The following is a 19715-nucleotide window of genomic DNA, read 5'->3' as shown; positions in this document are numbered from 1 at the left end:
CTGGATTGGAACATTTTGGTTAGTATTAAAACTCTATGGCCCACTCCCATAGTGCTTATTTAGGGACCGCTTCGGATCTCATTTACAATAGACTAACACCAAGGAAGGGATTCTAACTTTACAGGGTATAAATGGCCCTTCAGTTTTACTGGCACTAAAATCAATGAATGGGACTCAGTTTACTATTTTAGTTCACGAAAGTCTTTCTCAACATTAATTTTTTTATTCTTGTTTTGCACCCTCTTTGATTTCTAGTTTATTCATTTACTTTTCCTTGTGAAATTTTTCATTTTGTATATTCCAATCTGCACATATAGACAAACTGTTTCCAGGTAATTTATTGTACAAATAATGTCATGTAAAACTAAATGACCACCTATTTATAGCAGATAGCATACCTTGGATGACTGTATTAATCTAGAGTACACACGTACTACAAGTGATGCAGAAAATATTTATATCCATCTGCATGCTTAACTCGTATTTCTGAAATGAATATCCTTCCAGTGGTAAGTCCAACTGCTGTATAACTAACAAAAAAACTCATGTATTGAAATGCTTAGGCACAAACGTGTGAGTTAAGAGCATTATAATAGCCTTAACTAAGCTTTCTTGAGCTTTGTGGCGTTGAGCCTTACCTTGAAGATAACTGTAGTATAGATTTATTGCATTTATTATTTCTAAGGTAATCAAAGGTAACACTTATTCCTAGTTTGAGTAAATTTAACATTTCCTAGCTCTGATGGCTTTTAGACACATTTATGACATTATTTCTTCTGTTGCACTGGCCTGTAGTATTGATGATTGTATGGGACCCACTGGAACTTTTTGTTATTTGTTTTGTTGCTAATTTTCTTGTTTATAAATGGGAAAGCCTCACCCAGGAGGCTAACTAATTGTAGGTAACAAATAATTACCCCCATTAATTCAACATATTTCCTTCCAAGCTATCAAAATATTGCAATATTCTAGAGTAATGCCCCCATGGTCCTCCACGTCTCATTTTCACTGGTGTAAATACGAAATAACTCTGCTGAAGTCAGTGGGGTTGCATGGATGTAAAATTGAGGTATACTTTTTATAAGTAGGGCTTCCCAAAGCATCTGCGGTCCCTGCAATTCAATTCCTAAGGTTCCCTCATGGATTCCATGGGGTTCACAACTACATGGCAGTGCACGTAGAGTGACGTTGTTAAGTACCATTTTGCTGGATTTTCTAGATTAGGAAGCTTTGTCATATTGGAACCCATTCCAATAGCTCAGCGTCTTTGTGAGTGAGATAGCAAGAAGTTCCCCAAGGCCTGTAGTATTGATGATTGTATGGGACCCACATGACCTTGCTCACTAGCCCTGTTTATAAGGCAAGCAACAAATTGAGAGGCTGCGTGTGACCTACACAGCAAAAATCCTCAGCATGACCACATTTTCTGCATCTTTCTTTACATGCTTAGCTGCTCTTCTTGATAGAGAACCTGAGGTTGGCCTGAGCCAATACTGGTCCTCTGGGATTCATTGTCCATTATACTTGCCCAAGATCAGGTTTATGGTTGAGACTGAGGGTTTATCTATAGTGGATAGTTTTGCTGCTTTAGCAAGACCAGAATAGTTAAAGCAGCAAAACCTGCCTCGTGTGGATATACAGCTTATTGTGATTCAGGAAGAATAAGCTACACTGGTATAAGGCACCTTGTCCTTTATACCAGTATAACTGTATCAACACTAGATGGCTTTTGCATATAGTGTTATAATTATATCTGTAAAAACCCACCCTCTCAACCAATATAGTTATTGCTATAATTTTTGGAGTGCAGAGCAGCCCTAGGGATTTCTGCAGCTCTTAAGGCTGAGCCAGCAATCGGAGAAGACTTTCAGTGCTGATTCCGGTGACCAGACCTCCCCAATATTAGGGGTTTTGTTTTATACAGGCAACTATTACCCCGCCCCCCCAAATGTCCTAATTTTTCCCACTTGCTACTTGGTCACCCCAGTGCTGATGCCACAAGCACAGCTGTCAGAAGAGGGGAGGATCAGAGAGAAAAGTCCCCTGCAGGGAGGCCCCAAGTTTTGAGCCATGGCGTTGTCCGGGTTCACTGCATGTCTCATGATGCCCTCGGCCTCTTTTTTCAGTCTCAAAGGTGGGGCGGCGGGAAGCAACCGCCCTGTCATGCCCAGCAGCTTGGCCTCCTCCAGGGCTTTGGGCACCCGGTGGCGGGCGAAGGGCGGGTAAGCGGGGCGCGCCCGGAGGATGGGCGCACGGGGTCTGCCCGCCCGCCCGGGGGAGGAGGGTGCTGCCTGGCAGGGCGGGCTCTAGGACCCGGTGGGCTCCTGCGGCGGTTTCCCGGGGAGTCGGCTGCCGATGTACGTGGTGCCGCGCGGGTGACTCGGCTCCATTAGTAGCGGCCTGGCGGGGAGCCGCGCGCCTGGCCGGGAAGGATGCGGGCGGAGGGGGGCCCGCGCGAGGAGGGCCTGGAGCGGTTCACCAGCCCGGGCAAGGGCCGGGGGCTGCGGGCCCGGCAGCGCTTCGCCCCGGGGGAGCTGCTCTTCAGCTGCCCGGCCTACACCTGCGTGCTGACCGTCAGCGAGCGGGGCAACCACTGCGAGTGCTGCTTCGCCAGGTACCGGCCGGCCCGGCTCAGCGCCGGACAGCGGCTCCCCGCGGGTCCTAGCACCGCCCGCCCGCTGTGGGGCCGCGGCAGTGCCCGGCAGAGCGGGGGCTGGGCACGCCTGGGCCCGAGAGGGGGTTGGTGGGGAGCGGGGCTATCCCCAGGATGGGTTGGGCTTGGGGAGGGAGGTTAGAAGTGAAGGGTGGATGGATCCTGTGAACAGACTGAGCCTGGGCGGGGCAGGGGAGGTGAGATCCCCAGAACACGTGGGTTTCTAGTGGTAAGAGAGGATGGGTGGAGTCCAGCTGTGGGGGGTGGTGGCCTACACTAGTGGTTTTCAACCTTTTTGTTTTTTCCTCTTCATTTGTGGCTCCCTAAAAATTTCAAATGGAGGTGCTGACTCCTAGTTTGTGGACCCCCCCCCCATCTCCAGTCAGCAGACCCCAAGTTGAAAACCGCTGTTCTATGGTAGTGACAATCTTTCACAGAGGCCTTTGATGTAGATGTTGAACCCCCAGGGGTCTGTGGACCACAGGTTGACAATTACTGCCTTAGATTAGGTCTCTGGGGGTGACTTGGTTTCAATCCTGTGCCTTGCCATAGGCTTCCTGTGTTACCACGAACAACTCACTTATTCTCTCTCTCTCTGCTTCCTTTTCCCATCTGTAAAATGGGAATAGTATTTTCCTATTTCACATGGATGAATTAGGGTTGCCAACCCTCCAGCATTGTCCTGGAGGCACTAGGAATTAAAGATTAATCTTTAATTACAGATAATGTCATGTGATGAAACTTCCAGGAATTTATCCAACCAAATTTGGCAACCATATTTGGCATAAATATGTTAAAGGCTAAAGCACTCATATATTAGGATAAGGGGGGGCTCTATATCTTAGATAGCAGGGGCATCGGTGAATACTGCTGCATCCATGATTGGCACTGCCAAGGGCTTTTACATTGCTGAGACACTTTCCCCAGCCTTTCATTCTCTCAGATTTTCTCTCCCTCAAGTCTATACTCCTCTGAAGATCCATTGACATCCAAGTTTGTCATTATTACACTGTAATTTGATCTTCATGTCCCGATTTTACTCCCTCCTTTTTATTAATTAATCGTGGAGGTGAGCACCACAGACATATAAATACATTCATAAAATAATTCCAAATATGGGCTACAACTTCCTGTGGACTCCAGGATCCTCCTTTAAAAAGCTTTCCTTTTTACAGAATTGTTTCTTTCTTTGTATAAACTTTATATGGGTCTTTGGGTACAGCACTGTTACTAAACTTCTTCCTTAAAACTGTTTTTCTTTCAGTTCCATGTTCAATTCTGTGTAGGTTGTTCTATCGTGCTCATCACCATAGTATCTGAGCACCTTCCAGAAATGCATTAACTAAATGACTAACATCTGCTCTGTATGTTTGTTCCTTCAAGTGTCCCAAAAAAGTGTCCCATTTCCTCTTGAGAATATTCTCATACTCTGTGGCATGATTCTGAAAACTCTTAGGCTGAGGAATAACTTTACTCATGTGAATAATTGCATTCAGTGTGACTAAAGTTACATGCATGCCTAAGTCTTTACAGATCAGGGCCTGTACAGTAACTCCCCACTTAACTTCCTCTCGCTTAACATTGTTTCGATCTTATGTCCCTTCTCAATTACAGAAGATGCTCCATTTAAAGTTGTGCAGTGCTTCACTATAACGTCGTTTGGCTGCCTGCTTTGTCCACAGCTCGCACCCCCCCATCAGCTCCTCTGCGCCCCCCCCCCCCAGCCCTCCTGCCCGCAGGCAGACCCCGGGGATCAGTGCCTTCCCCTTCCTCCCCCCGCCTCCTGCCCACAGCAATCAGCTGGCTTGCGGCATTGGGGGGAGGGGGGGGGGAGCGAGGACTCAGCACACAGGTTCCCCCTACCTCCCGAACTCTGCAAACCAGCTGATTGCCGTGGGCAGGAGGCAGGGGAGGGAGGGGGGAGCCTGTGCGCCAAGTCCTCCCTCCTCCCCCCTCCCTACTGCCCCCTGAACGTTGCAAGCCAGCTGATTGCCACGGGCAGGAGATTGAGGGGGGAGGAGTGAGGACGTGGCGCACCTCCCCCCCTCCCTCCCCTGCCTCCTGCCGGCGGCAATAAGCTGGCTTGTGGTGTTCAGGAGGCAGGGGAGGGGGGGGAGCCTGCGCGGCACGTCCTCGCTCCTCCCCCTGCCTCTGAACGCTGCAAGCCAGCTGATTGCCATGGGCATGAGGTGGGAGAGGAGCGAGGATACGGCGGGCAGAGTAAAGGGGGGGGGAGAAGAGGCAGGTTAAGGGTGGGGGCTTGGGGGAAGGTGTGGCGTGGGCGGGCCGAGGGTTGAGCCCCCCGCCCCTGGTGCTTGCAGAGTAGGGGAAGCTGCCGCTGCTGCTGCGCAACGTGCTTCTCCTAGCCTAGAGCACCTTCAGCCTCCTTGCCTGCCTCATTGTCTCCAGCGCCAGTGGGCTGTGCCTGTGTAGGGTAAGGCGGGGGCACCTCCCAACTATAGTACTGAACTGTACGACCAAAAAAAAAATTCCCTGGAACCTAACCCCTCCATTTACATTCGTTCTTATGGGGAAATTGGATTCGCTTAACATCATTTCACTTAGTCGCATTTTTCAGGAACTTTAGAATGTATCTAACCAAATGTTGCTCAAACAAACATTCACCAAACTTCACCTGTTCGGCAAGATGTAGTTAAACGTGTACTTTTCATGGGTCTTCTCTGTTCTCTGGCCGATGCCTTTCAATCTCCATGCTTCCTAAACCATATTTGAAAGGACACCATTAAGTTGAAACTGTCGATTTCAGCAAAATTAACTAAAATACTTTTGGTGAAGTTGACCCAGATCTAAGTTCCCGGCACATTTTTTTTTAAAATTTAGGCAGTTTGTTTTTAAATGTTTCCCTCCTCTATTGCTTTTTTGGGGGGGGAGGGGTGGGCCTTTCCCACAGCCAAACACTCAAATAGGTGGAAACTGATTATACATGGGGGAAACAGTAAAACTGATCTGCAGAGTGCTATCAGATACACAAAGCTAATGAACTGAAATATATAGAGGAAATTCTAATGACTTTTAGATATAGTACTCTTAAGGGTTACTCAATAGTAGGCATACAGTTTTCAGATGGAAATTTTTTTATTGATGGTGGTGACCTTTAAACCTCAACAACTTTTTTTTTGGGGGGGAGGGGGGTAATGGAGGGAATACACTGCACCTTGCAGCAGAATGAGGACTTCCCTATGGTATTTGCTGTGTTATGGATGTATACAAATGAAAAGGGACTGTGGAGGGTTGAGGGAAACTTTCATAATACATTGAGCGCAGAGCAGATGCTGTACTCAGAATTCAGTCACTTGATAACAGGATACTGAACAAAATGTTTAAAATGTTGTGTGTTTAGATTTCAGAGGGCTTGTTGATTAATAAGAACATTTTCAACCACACAAAAACTATTAGATAGACAAGCAATAGAACTAAAACATTAGGACGCAAAAGATATACATCTCTACTCCAATATAACACGAATCTGGATATAAAGTGGTAAAGCAGTGCTCCGGGTGGGTGGGGCTGCGCACTCCAGCGGATCAAAGCAAGTTCGATATAGCGCAGTAAGATTTTTTGGCTCCTGAGGACAGTGTTATATCAGGGTAGAGGTATATATCCAGGATTAAATCAATCAAGCAACCAATACTTAGAGAAGAAGGAAAAGCAATATATCAGTGTGTGGGATGTAATTACAAAGTAGCAGCATAGAATAACATGTTTCTGAAACTGTGGCTTGATTAGAATAGTAAAGTCTTTTACATAATAACAGCTATTAGGAAAACTTGCATTTGAAATGCTAAATAAATAAAACAAAAATAAATAGACTAGGTTCAAGCTGTAACCAGAATATTCTGGACAGAAGGTCATTTGATTAGGAAAATACTGTGTATTGTGCAAAACTATTTAAAAATAAGTGCATTCCTGTCGCCCAGAGCATATTCACTAAGTCATGAGTGTATGTCAAAGCTATGGGGTATAGCCTCCCTATTAAATTCACTATTAGAAGATAGATATAACTTCTGTTTTATGTTTTTAAGGAAAGAAGGATTGTCCAAGTGTGGAAGATGTAAACAGGCATTTTACTGCAATGTGGAATGTCAGGTATGTGTTACAACAACTTGTGAGGAGGGTAAGGGTTCACTAACGCAGTAAGCTGCACTTATCATTAGTTTAGTACAGCACTGACAGGCTGTAATCACATCTACTGTTAAACTGGTCAGTTTCAGAATCCCACAGATGCTGAGAATGGAGTTGTGTCTTGGACAATTACAGGATTTAGACATGTTCATATTAAGTCATTCAAGATGGGCTATGCTGGGACATGGTATTACTGAGACATTTGATTAGTACAGCCTACCAGCCCACTAATTACTTCAGTAACCAGCCTACTTAACGTTAGTCCCCTAAGCTGGTGAAGAAGTCCCTGTCTAGCTGAAATATCAAAAATAAATATCTGAGTTAGCTTTTTCAAAATCTGTTGCAAGTGTTACTGTTGTTGATGATAATAATAGTGTATATTAGTTTAGAAACCTACTGTGCTTCTTCTCTTAGTCTTCAAAAAAGAACGAGATAGGTTCCTGGAGGATAGGTCCATCAATGGCTATTAGCCAGGATGGGCAGGGATGGTGTCCCTAGCCTCTGTTTGCAAGAGGTTGGGAATGGGTGACAGGGGATGGATCACTTGATGATTACGTGTTCATTCCCTCTGGGGCACCTGGTTTTGGCCACTGTCGGAAGACAGGATACTGGGCTAGATGGACCTTTGGTCTGACCCAGTATGGCCACTCTTATGTTCTTATATTCTCACACTTCTACTAAGAGGCAGAGATAACCAGAGTGGCCATTCTCTAAATTTCATGTTATGGAGCTTTAATATGCTTTAAAGTAGAATAGAATGAAGGACTGGTTCATTGAAAAACACCCCAGTTCAATTATAATTCTATTTTTTCTTTTGTTATGGAGGGAGAGCTTGTTCTTATCTAATTCACTGAATCTAGCCAATCCAGTATCCTGCCTTTGCATGCTGTCAGCTTGACCTAAAGTAACCATGCGCCTTATGTTTCCCTTAGTAGTCATCGTCCCCTCATCCCCAGAGGGCCGGTTTCTGATACCTTACTCACGTCAGTAGGACTGTTTGTGGAATAAGGCATTACCCAATGTGAGTAAGGGTCCAGAGTTAGGTACTAATCAATGTGAGTAATGGGCAGCAGGATCTGGTCTCCTTTGATTTTCTTTCATCTGCAAAGGACAGTGGACAAGGGTATATTTGCCTATTAGCTTTGTTTCACGCCCCCCCTCCCCTTTCGCTTTCTTCATTTCCATTATTTATATAGGATGGAAAGATCCCTGGGAGGTGGTAATATGGCCAGACTTGTTCATGACAACATCTGGGAGGCGATTCATAGACTCTAGGACTGGAAGGGACCTCGAGAGGTCATCGAGTCCAGTCCCTTGCCCTCATGGCAGGACCAAATACTGTCTAGACCATTCCGGATAGACATTTATCTAACCTACTCTTAAATAATCTCCGGAGGTGGAGATTCCACAATCTCCCTAAGCAGTTTATTCCAATGTTTAACCACCTTGACAGTTAGGAACTTTTTCCTAATGTCCAACCTAAACCTCCCTTGCTGCAGTTTAAGCCCATTGCTTCTTGTTCTATCCTTAGAAGTTAAGGTGAACAAGTTTTCTCCCACCTCCTTATGACACCCTTTTAGATACCTGAAAACTGCTGTCATGTCCCCTCTGTCTTCTCTTTTCCAAACTAAACAAACCCAATTCTTTCAACCTTCCTTCATAGGTCATGTTCTCTAGACCTTTAATCATTCTTGTTGCTCTTCTCTGGACCCTCTCCAATTTCTCCACATCTTTCTTGAAATGCGGTGCCCAGAACTGGACACAATACTCCAGCTGAGGCCTAACCAGCACAGAGTAGAGTGGAAGAACGACTTCTCGTGTCTTTCTTACAACACACCTGTTGATGCAGATGAACTATCCCTCTTCAGATCAGGCTCCCCTCTCCCCCCGCCCCATATTTTAGTGTGCAGGAGTAAAAATCTTCAAATGGCCTCCTACTTTTGAGTCACAAGCTGGTTTGGAAAGCTTTTAGCAAAGGCAGCTTAAAAATGTAAATACTGATATTGGCTTACATAAGAGGTTGGAGGAGATTGTCAGGAAAGTAGTTGCATAGAGCAGAAAGTGAAAGCTTCGTGAAATTAGCATCTTTAAGGATCCAGGTGAAAGTCCTGCAAAAGCTTAATAGGAAGCCTAGGTAAATCCTCTGACAACCCATAATCTCATCATGAGAAGCACTTGCACTTAGTTGTAAGAAGTGCATGCTGGGAGACATTGTTTCAAACCAACCCTGTACAATTCATGTGAGAGAATCCAATAATTTTTGCAATAAAATTGCTTTGTGGTCTATAACATCTTCCATCTGAGAATCTTCACAAACAAGGAAATAAGCTCCTGTGAAGTAGATAATGGCTGTTGTTGCCATTTTACAGATGGATTAATTAAGGTAAAGAGAAGTTAAACAACTTGGCCCAGATCAAACAGCAAGTGCACATCGGAGGCAGTAGTAGGACCTAGATCTCCTGACGTTGAGTCATTTGCGTTATCCACAAGTCCATCCTCTGCCTTCCAGTATTCTGGAATCTACACTCCAGACTTGAGGAGCCTTATAGAATAGGAGTTGGTTCCTCTCCTCCCTTACACATTGGCCCCCCAAGAACAGGTATTAATGTATTGTAGATCACTCATTATTTTTTACAGTGTGAGGTAGTGTTTGTATCTTGCTATCTCTAATGTTTTTAAAGGACCAGAACGCCCTTTATTATGATGAAATGTCCTTCCAAGAGGAAAAGTCCTCTCACCATCCATTCAGGAAGACAGAACATCCTGAAAACTTCAGGAGACAACATTTAGCAGAAGAGCTGTTTGTGTGCTAAGCTAATGATAATTAAAACCCTTCCTACATATGTATACATAATGCTTTGTATATAAAATCATTCAGTAGTGTTTCAATGTCTTGAGTGTAGTGTGATGTGCCCCAGCATTGGCTCTTTCTTCATCACTACATGTGAAATGCTTAGGGCTTCTTGCTCTCTCGGCATAAATCTATCTTCAGTGTTTTGGATCCTTCTGAATCACTCAGATGAAATTTAGGAACGTTGCTGGGATTCAATTCTTCTGACATTCTTTCAACGTTATCTTCAAGCACAACATTCTTTAGAAACCGGTCCCCACTGACTGTATATGCTGCACAGACAATCTACATCACATCTTCATCCTTGTCTTGTTCAAAGGCACTTTTCACCAATTCAGCAATTCTCTGTCAAAGCTGAGAAGGACATCTGTGCCTTGATATTGAACTTGTAACAGTGGGGTGTACAGTAAATGTTTCCCTTTCAGCTTCCATGGATGTGGGACCTCATGCTTTGGTTTTCTTCATACCAAACTGATGAAAGTCTGGAGCTGCACTTAAGAGCTTTCTTATAGCATTGTTCATTTGATATTTTTAGTACTCTATGAATCCACACCCATTTGCCCAATTGAACTAAAAATTGCCCTTGCCAACAAGAACCTGGTATAGATACAATGCTATAAACATAATCTGAAAATCACTCAGTCTGACAGCTGTTTGTCACATTCGGTGTACTATGTGGGACATGAAATCAATTTCACTTCAATTCACACTCCCCTTTCTAAAACAGTTTAAAACATAAGAACGGCCATACTGGGTCAGACCAATGGTCCATCTAGCCCAGTTCCTGTCTTCTGACAGTGGCCAATGCCAGCTGCTTCAGAGGGAATGAACAGAACAGGGCAAATCACAGGGAGTGATCCATCCCCTGTTGTCCAGTCCCAGCATCTGACAATCAGAGGCCTAAGGACACCCAGAGTGTAGGGTTGCATCCCTGACCAACTTGGCTAATGGACCTATCCTCCATGAATTTATCTAGTTCTTTTTTGAATGCAGTTATACTTTTAGCACTCGTAACATCCCCTGATGACAAGTTCCCCTTGACTGTGTTGTATGAAGAAGTAAAGTACTTCCTTATGTTTGATTTAAACCTACTGCCTATGAATTTTATTGGGTGACTCCTGTTTCTTCCTGTATGTGAAGGAGTAAATAATACTTTTTCTCAACACCATTCATAATTTTATAAACCTCTACCATACCTCCCCTCCATACCAATCATCTCTGTTTTCCAAGATGGACAGTCCCAGTCTTTTAATCTTTCCTCATATGGAAGCTGTTCCATAACTCCAATCGTTCAGTTATCCTTCTCTGGACTTTGTCCAGTTCTAATATATCTTTTTTTTGAGATGGGATGACCAGAACTGCATGCAATGTTCAAGGTGTGGGTGTACCATGGATTTATATAAAGGCATTTTGATATTTACAGTACAGACCCGTTTACACGCGACCTGTTTACATGCGAATCCACTTAAAGCACGGTAGCGTCATGCTCCCAGTGCTACCTATTTAACACGCGAGACTCATTAACACGCAGTACAGGGACTTGCTATGTAGCACTACAGATTTGCTCACTAACTCACTGACATAGAAATCGACAGGAAGTGCAGAGCGGAAATGTGTTGTATGTCTTTACCATCACGCACGCTTAGTCATTGTCACGCTAGAGAGATATATAATATATACAGTAGTACTGTAGTTGTATAGTAATACAGTATATATACTACATTAGAAAATGTTAACCGTAGGCCTAATATAATGGAAGAGGGCAAGTGTCAGCGTTCCTACACTGTAGAAGACAAGCTAGCTGCAATAGGTCGAGTAAATAGTGGAGAAACCCAGGCCAAAGTTTCAAAAGATATTGGGATTGCCGAATCTACTCTCTGATGATGGCTAAAAAACTAATCTAAACTGAATGGCTTTGTACAAAATATTGATTCTGCTGCGGGGCTTAAGTGAAAACATGTGCTTTGTTCAGCAAAACCCACAATAGATAAAGCCATGCGCACATGGTTTGCTCAGGAAAGGCTTCAAGGAATGCCGCTAAGTGGGCCAATTCTTCAAGCCCAAGCGACAAAATTTGGAAATTTAACGGGGATGAATCATTCCAAGCCAGCTAGGGGTCTATAAGGCTAGGTCTACACTACCCGCCTGAATCGGCGGGTAGAAATCGACCCCCCCCCACCGTAGTGAAGGCTTGCCCTAAGTCATTTTAAAAAGCATCATAGCATAGCGCAGGTATAGATTTCTGGAGACAGCTGATGAATCAGCTGCAAACGCATTTCCCACCGAGTTAAAATCTATTTTACAAAATGAAGACTACCACGAAGAACAACTTTATAATTGTGATGAAACCGCTTTATTTGCAAAACTGCTACCTGATAAGACTTTAGCCTTTAATTGCGAGACACAGAAAACAGCTGGATTTAAAAAGATAAAAGATCGTCTGACTCTTCTTTTTTGTAGTAATAAGACAGGCAGCCATAAGCTTACCCCTCTTCTCATTGGCTGCTTTCATAACCCTCACTGCTTTAATCACCTCAGTAGAGTCAAACTACCAGTAATATACGCTAACAGCAAAAATGCTTGGATGACGAGACACATTTTTGACGACTGGTTCCACAACAGCTTTGTTCCAGCTGTTCGTAAGCATCTGTGTTAATTACAAAACAATTTCTATGGTTACTCCATCCATAATTCTGAAAACTTATCCAAAACCTTTTGTTTGCTATTTTAAACTTGCATACAGACTAATGTATTATCGTAATTCATATATCTCATGCAAGGTATTGTATTTTCCTAATAAAACAAGTTATTTTTTATATATTTGAATGATGCAAAAGTAGGGCAAAAATCAGGGGGGAAAAAAGATGAAATTCAATGCAATAAGTGCAGTGTAATGCACACTGGAAAGCATAATCCCACTTCTATATACAAAATTAGCTGTTACCACTCAAGAAAGACCTTGGAGTACAATTTTGGGCAACACAGCCACACAGCCTCAGAAAGTGGGGATCAAAGATGATTTTAAACAATTTTGATCTCTTCCCTTTCCTGATTCCAGCCCATCCAGGTCCCGGTACTGCAATTTAGGGTAACCTCATGGCTCCTCTAAACTACACCCAGCTGCCCAGAGCTTCAAGGGGCTATTTTGACAGCCAGGTATCACCAGAGCACAGTGACCTGGCTATTCCCTGTTTTCTGTCCATGCCTCCACTCCAGGGGCCAAGTGGCAAAGGTCCACTGAACCAGCCTTGTGCCACCTGGACATTCCTATTAGTAAGGGGAATCCTGAGGAGGTGGATTTAAGTCCAATGTAACTTTGGAATGTTTCTGTTATGTTAAATTTTCATTTAAGTGAACATGCCTCTGGGCTGGGAAAGGAGAGTGAGAGGAGACTTACAATCCTTGAGTTATCAAAATTACTATGGATATAGTGAGAACTGATCAGGAGCTCCTATCTTACCCTTCCCTTTAATATGAGAACAAGGGGACACTTGATGGAAGTTTAAGGCAGTAGGTTTAAAATAAAGGGAAATGCTACCGTAATTTATATACATTGTAAAGTCCATGTGTGGTCTTCACTCTCTCAGGAGATCATTTTGAAAATACTTTTAAAAAGGATTAGGTGATTTGTGTACATTTAGTTGGGCAGTTCCTCGAGTCCTTACTTGAGACATATTCACATTGGTTTTAATGAGAGTTTTGACTGAGTAAAAACATCAGGATTTGGCCCATTGTTGATAAAAGACCAAATGTTCCCCTCTGCTTCCAAGAGGGGAGGGTAGCAAAAAAAGCACTGGACTTGGGGTAGAACTGGGGGAGGTGTAGGGAGAAGGGTTCCACTGTAGTACTCTGTGGTCATGGAGGTGTGAGGCATTCAGGTAGATATCCTGGGCCTCTGAACAGATCGCCTGAGATCTGCAGGTTTTTAGATTAAGCACCACTCTGATGGAATGCTCAAACAAGCTGTATCTACTTCTGAGATTTCCTGTCTCCCACATGTGAATAACCAGCGTTGGATAAATATGGACTCAAGTTATTAAGTCAAAGTATTTTGTGTGGCAGCTGTACAAGCTAAGGCTGCACTCATGGTAATCAAATCTCATTCCTTGCATAGAGTAGCTACCTTACTGGTCAAACTGTTAGAAGTGTTAGTATATGGAAGTGTTTGCTTCTCAGTCTCTTGTCCCTGTCATCTCAGGACTCATTTAATTTAGATTGTGACTAGCTCCACCTGTATCTCTCACGTTATTTCTGCTAATATTGCCCCATTGTCGCCTTTGCCCTACCAGCCTCACTATCCCCTTCATTTCTCAGTCCCACTCTCATGTTCATGTCTCCTTCCATGTTGCTCCATGTGCCTGGAATGATCTTCGCTTCCAGTGGGCCACTCCCTCACCCTTTCCTCATTGAAATCTGTCCTAAAAAGACTCACTTCTTCTGGGAGTCCTTCAAACGCTAACCCATGTCAATCTCGTATCCTCTCCATCCCAACATTTTGTAAATGGGGACGAGAGGGAAAGAAGACACAAGAGCTTGAACCTGAATCACGTATCACTGGGTGAAGCACTTCAGGGCCATATTGCAATACCTTTACTCAAGCTCAACAGTAACATACACCACAAGTAGTCCCACTGAAATCAGTGGGATTCTTTGTGGGGGCAGGAGCACTGCCCAACCCAAGTATCAGTGGTAGAATCAGGCTCTAAGTGTTTGCATGATTGGGCTCCATTAACCCTTTCACTGGCTTTCCCAGGACCTTTTTGTCTTATCTGTGTATCTGTATTCTAGACTCTCTAAGCTCCACTGGACAGAGACTATTTTTATTTGTGTCTTCTTTTGTACCAACAAAGCACATCACTGCCATTTAACAAACGATAGTAATTTTACATGGGACTGAACAATGTTTCCCTTTGGGCTTGTATTGAGTACTGTTTTTTTGTAGTATGCTGCACTAGTCTAGTCTTCAGGCAAATAATCCAGTAGTCCTAGCTGATGCAATCGTTTTGAAGAACTTGGTGGAGGAGGTTACTTTTCCACTCTCTTTGATGTGGAAAACACAAGGCTTAGCAAACTTCCTTTCCAAAAGTGTTGTCACTCTGCCTTAAATGAGGGGAAAAATACAGGAGACATAATGAAAATAGGAAAAAAAGATCATTAATACAGCACTGGGGATTCAGCTAGAACAATGATACCTGCTATAATTCAAACCACTCAGAGAAAACGTGGAAAAGAATGCTAAATGCAATCCTGCTGTGATTGCAGAGAAGGGCTCTCTGAGTGTTTTTATACCAGGTATTACTCAGTCATCACTGTTCTCTATTCCTGCAATGTTTCAGGCTTTTATCTTGCTTTGCACAATCCAGCCGTATCTTGTCCCTTTAACCTCCCTACTAGTTCACATAACTCAGTATGAGTCTGCCTGAGGAAAGATTTTAATTAACAATGCTTAGAGAATAAAGGAAACAAATGCATTTTGAAAACATTATTTTGAGACAGGGATATAATTTTGTATCTTGGCTTTGTTTTTCAAGTATTCTTATTAATTAAACAGTATATGTGAACATAAGTCTGTATTAAAAAAAATGTAGGGTCTGATCTTACACTTCTTCTTGCACACCGAAAACTCATCAAATTGAAGTCAGTGGGAGTTTTGGATGTGCAAAGAATGAAGGACTGGGTCCTCATTGTGTAATTCTTGAACACACAGGCTAAAGACTAAGGGCCCATAGAAATTTTCCAACCATCTCTCAAGTGCATAGGAATTCAGTATTTCCAAGGACAAATTTTGCAATGTGACTGCTGCATCAGTGGGAGCATCCAAGATATTTTTTTAAATGATATGACTAAAATGTAAAATACTTTAAAATTCTACATTGTTGTCGCCTCTTAGAACGGTCAGACCTTGGGGTTGCTTCACATAGGCTGCATGTAAAATCTCAATTTTGGATTTGAAAAAAAGAAACCAAGGGCAATGGGCCTAACTTGGCAAGGTGCTGAGCACCTTTTGCAATCTGTTGAACCTCCAGTGTGAGTTGAGGGCCTTTGTTCCCTCCCACGGCGAGTCCCTAAAATTTATCTCAGTGTATGGGGCAATTACAAATGGCCATTTCCAATGGAAACTCCTGAGGCATCAAGATGAGACAGTGGGTCTGACTTTTATTTTGGTATATAAAGCCTTAAATAGCCATGGGTCAGTCTACCTGAGGGACATTGAGTTGCTCCAAATCCTATCATGGCACTTGAGGGTGGTGATGATGGTCCCCATGCTGGAATTTTTCAAGGGTGATGTGCAGGGCTGTGACTTTGGAGTATGTGTCAGAGTGAAACCTTAGTATCCCTCTAGGGGGAGCCAAAGGCTTCTATGTTCTCACTTTAGCTCAGTGATAAATTTGTGGGACTTGTTATGGTATGCTCCCCTGTCTTTTCTCCTCTCCACCCCACACCTTCCTTGGCTCAGGTGTTTTATTTGAGGATAGGGATTGATTGCCTCTTAAGTATTAAGGGACAAATGCATAAATGTAACCCATTGTGTGGGTTTTTACCACTTCATATGTCCTGTGGGCATGAATGTTAGCACTATATGATATAAAATTGAACATTGATTTATGTTCTAAATATACAAATAAGGTGAAATACACTCCAGTCCAGGAGAGGCCTGAACCACAGCCTGTGTATCACTTAAATCTGTTAATGTGGATCTCTTTGTGCAGGCCTTAATGGCCTGCATCCATTTCATCCATAGAGTGTTCAGGAAAGTCTCATACACCCGAGAACAGCTGTTCATAACTTTGCTTGATTGCAAAAAATTAATTACATGAAATGTTTTACTGTATTTAAGGGAAGTATGTAACATTAAATTTTAACTAAAGGGTGTCTGTCCTCTTTCAGCCACTAATCTTGCTACTACTGCATTGGAGAGCCCCAGGCTTATTCTATTACACTTTGCTAACTAACAAAATAAATCTGAAGAATCTATTCAATAGGTCTGATTCTGATCTTATATACACTGTCTTTATATTGATGCAAACTCATAGATTTCAGAGGACTTACTCCTGATTTATACCAGGGTCATATCTGAATCGGGGCCAATGTATTTATTAAATGGAAATTGAACCCAGTCTAACCATTAAGCGAGAACCTATTCTCCCCTTCCATGCTTGTTGTGAACAATAAGGATTGATTTAGAAACAGTGTTTCATGTTTGTTTCTTCAGAGTTTATATTTTATTTCCACCAAATAAATGAAGATAGGATGACCTTGACTCATCCTTGGCGAGCATGTTTAAAAAGAAAAAGACAGCTTTGTCCCTTAAAAATTACTCCAGCTTTTGTTCCAATTTAGCAAGTATCATTTTATTTTTCTAAAGGAAACACATTTCACTTGACCTCCAGGTTCTGGTGGGACTTGCTGCATCCTCTTTTTTCATCTCTTATTCTACTGTGCTTCTTTTTTTTTTTAACCTTCCAGAAAGCAGATTGGGCTATGCACAAGCTGGAATGTTCTGCTATGTGTGTTTTTGGGCAGAACTGGAATCCCTCAGAGACTGTGAGACTGACGGCGAGGATTCTTGCCAAACAGGTGAGCAGAACGCAAGACTTTGTCTGCTTTCAAAGGGGGGGGTGGAGGCGAGGAGCCGGAAGAGCAGAAAAATGAAAATTTGACCTACAGTAACTGTCCCAGCTTCGTGTTAGTTTCCTGTATACAGATTGGCTGCAGTGCTGAGTGTGAGCAGCTGAAAAAACTGACGGCTGAAATGGCTAAGACGGCATAACGTCCAGTTGGATGCTCTGAGAGGTGTTAAGCTGATGTCTTAGTAGAACCAGTGCAGTGTGGGCTCAAGAAGTCAGTGCATAGCATCAAGGCCAAAGTAGCATAAATGAGAGGGGGATCAGACTCAGTGTTTGCGGTTAAGTTGATGGATGCCACATGTGGTATCTGTTGGCAAACACCGGCTTTTTAATGGCAGCCACTGTTGTTAGACTTGTGTGAAACAGAACTTCCTTCAGCTTTTACTGTATAGCATTGTATAGTTATAGCACCATTCACTCTGTAAGCACCCCATAAGTCCTGATTCTCTTCTCATTCAGACAGATGCATATAGTTACATAAGAGCGGCCACACTGGGTCAGACCAATGGTCCATCTAGCCCAGTCTCCTGTCTCTGACAGTGGCCAATGCCAGCTGCTTCAGAGGGAATGAACAGAACAGGTAATTGAGTGATCCAATTAGAATGAATGGAGTGACCCTGATGTAAAACCAGTGTTGGAGGAAGGAAAATCAGTCCCTTCGTCTTTGGAAAGAGAAGGATTATTTATAGGAAGATACTACGCTAGTGTGCTTGCTCTGATGTTGCATTATTAAATCCATCTGTAATATTCCTTGGAATGCAGAATTTGTGATAGTGGGAAGGGCATAGCAGAAGTGTTTGCAGGGAAGAGATTGGACCTGTAAGTTTCAAGGTTATTACACTGTGTATTTTTGCAAAGCTCTAAATGCTCTCTGCAAAAACAAATCCTCTTTGAAGCACATTTGTATGATCGAGGTCTGCGTATATGACAAGGGCAACCCGGATACTGTATATAGAGAGGATTTTGATGGCCTGCTGGGAAGGTAGCCTGCATATTCCCTCTGTGCCTGTGTGTGTGGGTTTAGTTTTTTTAATTAAAGCACAGTCTAGTGGTGATCCACAAACAAAATTAGATGTTTAATGATTAAAAGTCATTGGAATAAATTTGTGCTTGAGGGAGGGGAGAACCTACATGTCATATAAAAGCTAAATATGCAAACCATAGTCCCTGAACCTCAGCTGCTGGGCCACCTGCAAAGCCATATATAATGGCCAGGATTACAAAGAAGTGGCCTTAGGCCAACAATAGAGCACTGCTTTTGAACTCTGTCAACAGTGAGTTTATTCACTTTCCTCAAAGCAAAGCCTGTCTCTTGCCTGCTTTGCTGCTGTTAGTAGCTTTCTGGGTTTCTAGAACAAAGTAAATGACATATTTTAAAATACTGTACTGGTTATGTGTGTATATTTGATTGGAGTTAATTTATGCCTGCTTTATTTGGCACAGCAATATATATATTTATGGCTTGTAAGGTTAGTCAGTTTGACCAGATCACTGTTCATTGACCTTTATAAAGCCTGAATACAGTGAGAGTTTTATGTTTTTGTTTTGTGGGTAAAAACTCTCAATATAAGCGTTGATTGACAAAATATGTGATAGTTTCACTTTTTTTTCTTGTCATTGCAATCTTTTTCTGTTTCTAGAAAACCCACCCTGAAAGAACACAATCAGAAAAATTGCTTGCTGTAAAAGAGTTTGAATCACGTAAGTAGAGAAGACTTGCAGGTAACAGGAGCTCTTTTCCATAGTGCATTTAGGAGTTGCTTCATTACCCTTCATCAAAACCTTCTCCAAGCATCTCTGTTATAGAAGGAAGGAGTGAAAAAGAGAACCGCATTTCCAAAATTTTTTGTAATGCTTTAATTTCTTTTTCTGTTGGTAGCTTGGGGGAGTGGGGAAGTGAGGGTGAAACTTTAGACAGATTAATTATGTAGTGTTCATCCATCAGATGGCTTTCCTGGCACTCTGGTGACTTTTCTGAATTGTAATGTTGCAAAATTAAAATAGCTGGTATTGTTACCAGGGGGCATAAAATCAGAGACAGCACAGTTGTTTGATGGTGACAATGACTAAGGGGCTAATTGCAGAATCCTCTGGACTGCAGTTCAGTGTCTGTCACTGCCAGTCAAATTTGACATGTTCTCTATGATTGTGTTGAAATTCCATGTCCTGAATGCTCCAAAGTGATCTGAGGAAGGAGAGAAGGCAGTGGCTTGCTTTTATCTGGAAGGTTACTGTTTCCACCCCCACGCCCTTGAGGCAGTTAGAAATTGAGCAACTGTTAAGAGTAACCGGCCTGGAATAGTCTACATGGCGCTGCAGTGTTGCTCCCTTTCTTGGTATTGATAGTATGAAGCGATAGTATTGTAGGCTTACATGCCTTTCATCCTGAAGGATTCCCAAACACTTGACAAAGTGCTAGACAAATGCTGTCATTGATGGA

The 19715-nt window shown here is 42.9% G+C and overlaps 1 protein-coding gene across 3 annotated transcripts in view; it reads left to right on the top strand.

The window, feature by feature from the left end:
• The first annotated feature begins 476 nt into the window (after positions 1-476).
• Positions 477-19715, top strand: part of SMYD2 (SET and MYND domain containing 2) — a 42234-nt gene continuing 22995 nt past the window's right edge. The window contains exons 1-4 of one of the 3 annotated variants that reach the window (XM_034764567.1): positions 477-509; positions 6697-6760; positions 17115-17225; positions 18916-18976. In XM_034764567.1, the coding sequence (XP_034620458.1) occupies positions 17130-17225; positions 18916-18976 (157 nt within the window). In that variant the 5' untranslated portion in view covers positions 477-509; positions 6697-6760; positions 17115-17129. Of the gene's footprint in view, positions 510-2055; positions 2223-2371; positions 2615-6696; positions 6761-17114; positions 17226-18915; positions 18977-19715 lie in introns of those variants that run through there. The other 2 variants (XM_034764566.1, XM_034764565.1) reach the window with 2 other exon arrangements.

Source organism: Trachemys scripta, chromosome 3 (assembly GCF_013100865.1).
Source record: "Trachemys scripta elegans isolate TJP31775 chromosome 3, CAS_Tse_1.0, whole genome shotgun sequence".
NCBI lineage: Eukaryota > Metazoa > Chordata > Testudines > Emydidae > Trachemys > Trachemys scripta.
The sequence above is the reverse complement of the archived record's forward strand: the minus strand, read 5'-3'. Positions and strand labels throughout refer to the sequence as shown.